Source organism: Orycteropus afer, unplaced genomic scaffold (assembly GCF_000298275.1).
Source record: "Orycteropus afer afer isolate SDZICR_OR568_19922 unplaced genomic scaffold, OryAfe1.0 scaffold00030, whole genome shotgun sequence".
NCBI classification, from domain to species: domain Eukaryota; kingdom Metazoa; phylum Chordata; class Mammalia; order Tubulidentata; family Orycteropodidae; genus Orycteropus; species Orycteropus afer.
Genome location: NW_006921617.1, coordinates 9,456,565 through 9,462,179, shown reverse-complemented (window position 1 = coordinate 9,462,179; position 5,615 = coordinate 9,456,565). Strand labels below are relative to the sequence as shown.

General features: G+C 38.3%; 1 protein-coding gene across 1 annotated transcript in view; it reads left to right on the top strand.

The window, feature by feature from the left end:
* The window catches only part of RIOK3 (RIO kinase 3), a 26,171-nt gene that overhangs the window by 10,286 nt on the left and 10,270 nt on the right, over nt 1–5,615 (top strand). The window contains exons 8-11 of the mRNA XM_042780251.1: nt 265–462; nt 1,689–1,848; nt 3,318–3,398; nt 3,487–3,576. Coding sequence (XP_042636185.1) covers nt 265–462; nt 1,689–1,848; nt 3,318–3,398; nt 3,487–3,576 — 529 coding nt within the window. The remainder of the gene's footprint in view (nt 1–264; nt 463–1,688; nt 1,849–3,317; nt 3,399–3,486; nt 3,577–5,615) is intronic.

Genomic DNA, 5,615 nt, shown 5'->3' with positions numbered 1-5,615 from the left:
TTGGGTTTTCAAGTCAGTAAATCTATATGGAAGAAGATTACCCAGTCTTCCTTCCGTGGAGTGGCTGGTGGGTGTGAACCACCAGCCTTCTGGTTAGCAGTCAGATGGATGCCTTAGGCACTGCACTCCCAGAGCTCCCACATATGTATATAGGTCTGACATTTCAGAGAAGGTAGATCTAGTGTCATAGAATCTTATTTGGAATTGTTTCACTTGTGAGCTGGCAACTTGTACTTACTTTTTTTTTTTTTCCCTTCCACTTAGCATGGAGGATGAAAAGGAAGATAGTAAAGTTGTACCTACAGAATGTGCCATCAAGGTATTTAAAACAACCCTTAATGAGTTTAAGAATCGTGACAAATACATTAAAGATGATTTCAGGTTTAAAGATCGCTTCAGTAAACTAAATCCACGTAAGATCATCCGCATGTGGGCAGAAAAAGAAATGCACAATCTCACCAGGTAAAGCAAACCGTTGTGCTGGGGAGAATCTTGGGGAATTCCCTGGTGGTGGTAGGACTCCCAGCCAGGCAGAAAATCTGTATCTTCAAATTCATTTATAGAAATAATGAAAGGCCTTGAAATTCTAGTATTCAATAAGGTTTTTTATAAGAAAACATTTCTGTGTATGTAACCCAAATTCATACTTTTAGGAAGAAAAGGCCTTTTTTTTTTTTTTTTTTTTCCATTTCGTCACAAAAGGTTGAGGGAAAATAAGGCATTTTCTGCCTAAGACAGTTCTTCATATATCCAAATGCTATTTTAAAAATTGTCTTCCTCAAGAAACAAAGATTTTTGTTTTACTATAAATAATGATTTCCTTTTTTGTTTCAGAAAATGTTTACTGCATCTAGTATTTGTTCATTTCTTGGGGATGGAATCTTATCAGTCAAATTGAATTCTCCTTTAATTTATTATTTATTAGGCTTGTTTCTCAATTTTCTAAGCAGTTTATATTTACCAAGGAATTTTTTTTATCATCCAAGTAATTGAGTAATAATCCTTCCCATTGATAAATATCCTCATTATCTTAATCTGTGGAAAGCTTCATTTTAGTTTGTTCTTTTCTAAAGATACTTGCTTTCAAAAGTAATCATACATATTTAGTAGTTTCAGAATTCTTCTACTTTTTTCCTACATGGTCTTGCTGCCCTCGATCTTCAACAACTTCCATAGCCTTTAGTATAAATTTCAGTCTCCTTTTGTGATACAGAGCCTGCCTCTCTACAGCCTTAACCCAAATTGCACTCCTCCTACTCAGAGATCTAGCTATATTGATTTATATATATTTCCCAAATGGACTGTGCTCTTGAATGCCTCCATGCATTTACACAAACCACTTCCTCTAACCAGCATGTCCTCGCACTCCTAATCTGGCAAATTCCTGTTCTCCCCCCTGCTCTTCTAATAATCCTTCCTCCATGCTGTGTGCTCCCGCAGCTCCTCCCCACACTTCTGTCAGTGTGTTTCACACTGTGCTGTGATTGTCTCATCACTTGTCTGTCATTTCCACCAGACCCTGAGTTGCTTCAGTGTAGAGGCTATGTGTTAATGTCGTTCTAGTCCCACATCTCCAGGATAAAGTAGAGTGGGCTAGCTTATTGCAGGCCCTGCTTAGATACTTGTTGAATAAATGAAAGATTTTCCTCATTTAATCTTCACATTCTTAATCATCTCTTTCTGTACAGAATGCAGAGAGCTGGAATTCCTTGTCCAACAGTTGTAATGCTCAAAAAACACATTTTAGTTATGTCTTTTATTGGCCATGATCAAGTTCCTGCTCCTAAATTAAAAGAAGTAAAGCTCAGTAGTGAAGAAATGAAAGAAGCCTACTATCAAACTCTTCATGTGAGTTATGCCTTTAAAGCATACAAATACCACCTTTTAAAAATATTCATTCTAAACTTTTTAAAAAAGATTTTCTAAAATACCATCATTTCAAGGTGATATAACTAGGACAAAATGAAATTTGTGTAAGACTGTTAACCTTGAGGAGTTATTTTTATATCAATTTATGGGTGTTGAGTCATTTTTTAAAAATTATAGACTTAGGGAACAAGTGAAAGCATTAGTTAGCATTAGTGACATAGAAGCTTGAAGCTATTATTCACAAAGCTTCCATAAAGAAAATTTGGCATTACCACGTTTGCCGCATTGCTTGTGTGCCACCTTGCATGGTACAGCTCTAACAGCGAAGGAATTACCAATATTATTGTTAGAAATTAGAAGCAGATTTGGTCTCATAATAAGAAAGTGATGATCAAAACTAAAAATGGTAGGGAGTGGGTTTCTCCATTTGTGCAGGTGTTAGAGCTGAAAGCTCCTGTCACAAATTTTGAGCAAGTTACTTAGGCTTTAGGACAGCAAGTGCATTCAATCTGAGATCCTTCTCACTTAAGAAAATTACCTCTCTTTATTGTTTTAATTGAACTATGGGGAAACTTACATACTTTCTACATAGTCTCTGTGTGGAGCTATCATGTCATGCAACAGCCAGTGTTGAAATGAATATGAAAAGAATATGAAAGTGGTACTGATTTTTAAAAATATAACTAGACAACAAAATGTGTATGAACTGTTGAATTTACTCTGTAAACTTTGATCCAAATCACAATAAAAAGTTAAAATAAAAATAAATAAATATTTCTGAAGAGATGATCCAATAGGAAAACACTGACAGTAAGTTCCAGTCCGTTTTTCTGACTTTTTTGGGAGATAGGGTAGCTGGAGAAGAGATGAAGTAGTAAAGTACCTTCCCTGGTTCTGTTAAGTCTGGAGAGAAGTTTATTAATGTTCGTTTTGACTGTATGGCTAGGGGTCACAATCATCAATAATGAATATATAATACGATTTAATTCACAACAATATCTCTTTTCCACTAGGTCTTTACTACCTTGGAATTGTATATACCCTATAGAGTTCTCAATAGGACTTTGTCCTTTTATGAAAGGAAGTGGCTTACCGCGGTCCCTTGGTTAGTGCCTCAACATTGTAACATCATTGACCAGAGACAGGGCTGCAGTCATTCTTGTTAAATAATCCAGTTCTTCCCCTTGGCCTCCTCATCTCCTTGCTGTCATGTGGGCAAGGAAATAGAGTGTCACACACTCATCTTGCTGTTCTCCTCTATTGTCTTAATGTTCCCCCACCCTACCTTCAAAAAGCCCACTCCTAAACTGTACAAAGTAAAGAGGAAATCAATTCTTTAGGCTTGCTTTTGCTTTCTCTGGAAAATACTGATCAGTACACACATTTTAGTTGTATAGGTAAGTTCTAAGTTTCTTCATTTCCTAAATGTTTGCTATACCTTCTCACAGATGATGCAGCAGTTATATAACGAATGTACGCTTGTCCATGCTGACCTCAGTGAGTATAACATGCTGTGGCATGCTGGAAAGGTGAGACGCGAATGCTATCAGTGTTCAAGTTGAATTACTTAATGTTAGTCACTGAATGTAAATAAATGTGTGCTGTACACTCCCATAGGTCTGGTTGATTGATGTCAGTCAGTCTGTGGAACCAACCCATCCTCATGGCCTGGAGTTCTTGTTCCGTGACTGTAGGAATGTCTCACAGGTAGGCGTGTAAACAAACACACCCTTTTTTATGGGATGAATCAGATCCAAGTATTTTCTCATTCCTAAGATAAGTAAGGCGCACTAGTGGTGTAGTGGTTCAGGCATTTGGCTGCTAACCAAAAGGTTGGTGGTTTGAACCTACAAGCCACTCCATGAAAGAAAGATAGGCAATCTACTTCTGTAAAGATTTCAACCAACGGAGCCATTGCTGTGGAGTTGGATCCGAACCATAGTTACCCCTCCTTGGGTTTCCGAGGCAGTATCACTACGAAAGTAGATTGCCCAACCTTCCTTCTGGGGAGTGGTTAGTGGGTTTGAACCCCCAGCCTTCTGGTTAGCAGTCAAAGTGCTTTAGGCACTATGCTACCAGAGCTCCCCTGTAAAGATTTACAGCCTTGGAAACTCAGTGGGGGTTGCAGTGAGTCAGAATCAACTCAGTGGCCTTGAGTTTGGTTTTTTTGTGTGTTTGGAAGATAAATAAGATGGACTGTATTCTTAGAAATTGAGGGAAATGATACAAATTGTTTTTAAGATAAGATTATAATCTTGAAATTTTATCAGATTTGCCACATTCCAATTTCAGCAGGAATTTTGATCCCATGCCCCAGATTTAAACTATTGAATTAAATTTTCAAGGTAATATGTTTTTATTTTGGCTCCAAACATTTAAGCAATTGAGTAGGCAGTTAATCCAATTTAATGCAAAGTACATAAACAGAAGCAGGCATCTAGTAAATCTGCAAATTAGTATGATCATTAAAAGGAAAATAATCATCTGAATGGGACAAGTGTCTGATCACTTACTTACTGAGGGAAGTTAAAACTCAGTAATCACAGTGTTGGGTCAAGTTTGTCATTTTTAAGGGAAATCATTTGTTAGCAACTGTGGTAGTTATGTTTGTGGGTCAACTTGGCTGGTCCTGGTTGAATGGCTGGGCAGCTGGTGGTAGTTATTCCCCATGATGAGACGGGCAATCAATTCCATGGTGGGATCTACCACAAGCATCTGAGTAGTTGCCTTTGGGTGGTCTGCTTACTGTATATAAGGAGAAGCCCTGGGAATGGTCTCTAGCCTTTGGCATGCTTGGACCCTGCATGTTGCTGTGTCATTGCTCAGCAGCCTGCTATGCTCTGCCAACCTTGGGACTTACAATGGACTTAAGTTAATGGCCTGCCGTGTGGTTTGGTAACATCGAGACTGTGCCTTTTTACTTGTCAACCTTGGGGCTTCTCAGCCTCAGCAACCAGCAGCTGTCTGAGTGAAGAAATGCCTCTAGCTCCAGTACGCCAGAAGTAGGAGGTGGAGCTGGACCCCAAGGTTGAGGGGCTTTCACCCAGCCCCTAGAGCCTAGCACTTTGAACTTGGACATAAAGCCTCCGAATTGTAAGAATAAACTCCTGTTTGTTAAGGCCATCCCATTTGTGGTATATTCCTGTCCCAGCGGCACTAGGTAACCAGAACAGCAACAGATTCAGATAGATCTTTCTAAATGACTAATTTTATAAATTGAAGATTTTAGCTAATGGGATTTAGTGAATGTTTGAGTCTACACATCCAAAGCAATGCCAAGCAATTTTATATATAGACCACTTATTTTTATAGCTGTGGAAGGTGCAGTATGACACAATAAACCTAGAAAACAGAACTGGTGTGTAAGAGGACAAAACACAAGCAGAACATGAGCAGTTAAACTTGAACTGGAAAAATCTGTGATCTGAAAATTCTGGAGGGAATTCACTAGTGTCTTATAAATAGTGCCTAAGACATTTGACTGCTAACTAGAAGGCTGGTGGTTCAAACCCACCAGCTACTCCTCAGAAGGAAGATTACGCAATCTACTTCTGTAGTGATACCGCCTCAGAAACCCAAGAAGGGGTCGCTAGAGTCAGATCCAACTCGAAGGCAGTGAGATTGGTTTATTTTTTTATATTATTATTATTATTTTTTTATTAGGATTTGGGTGAAGATTTACAGAGTAAATTCACTTTTCATACAGCAGTTCACATATACTTTGTCTCATGTCATTGACCAAAATT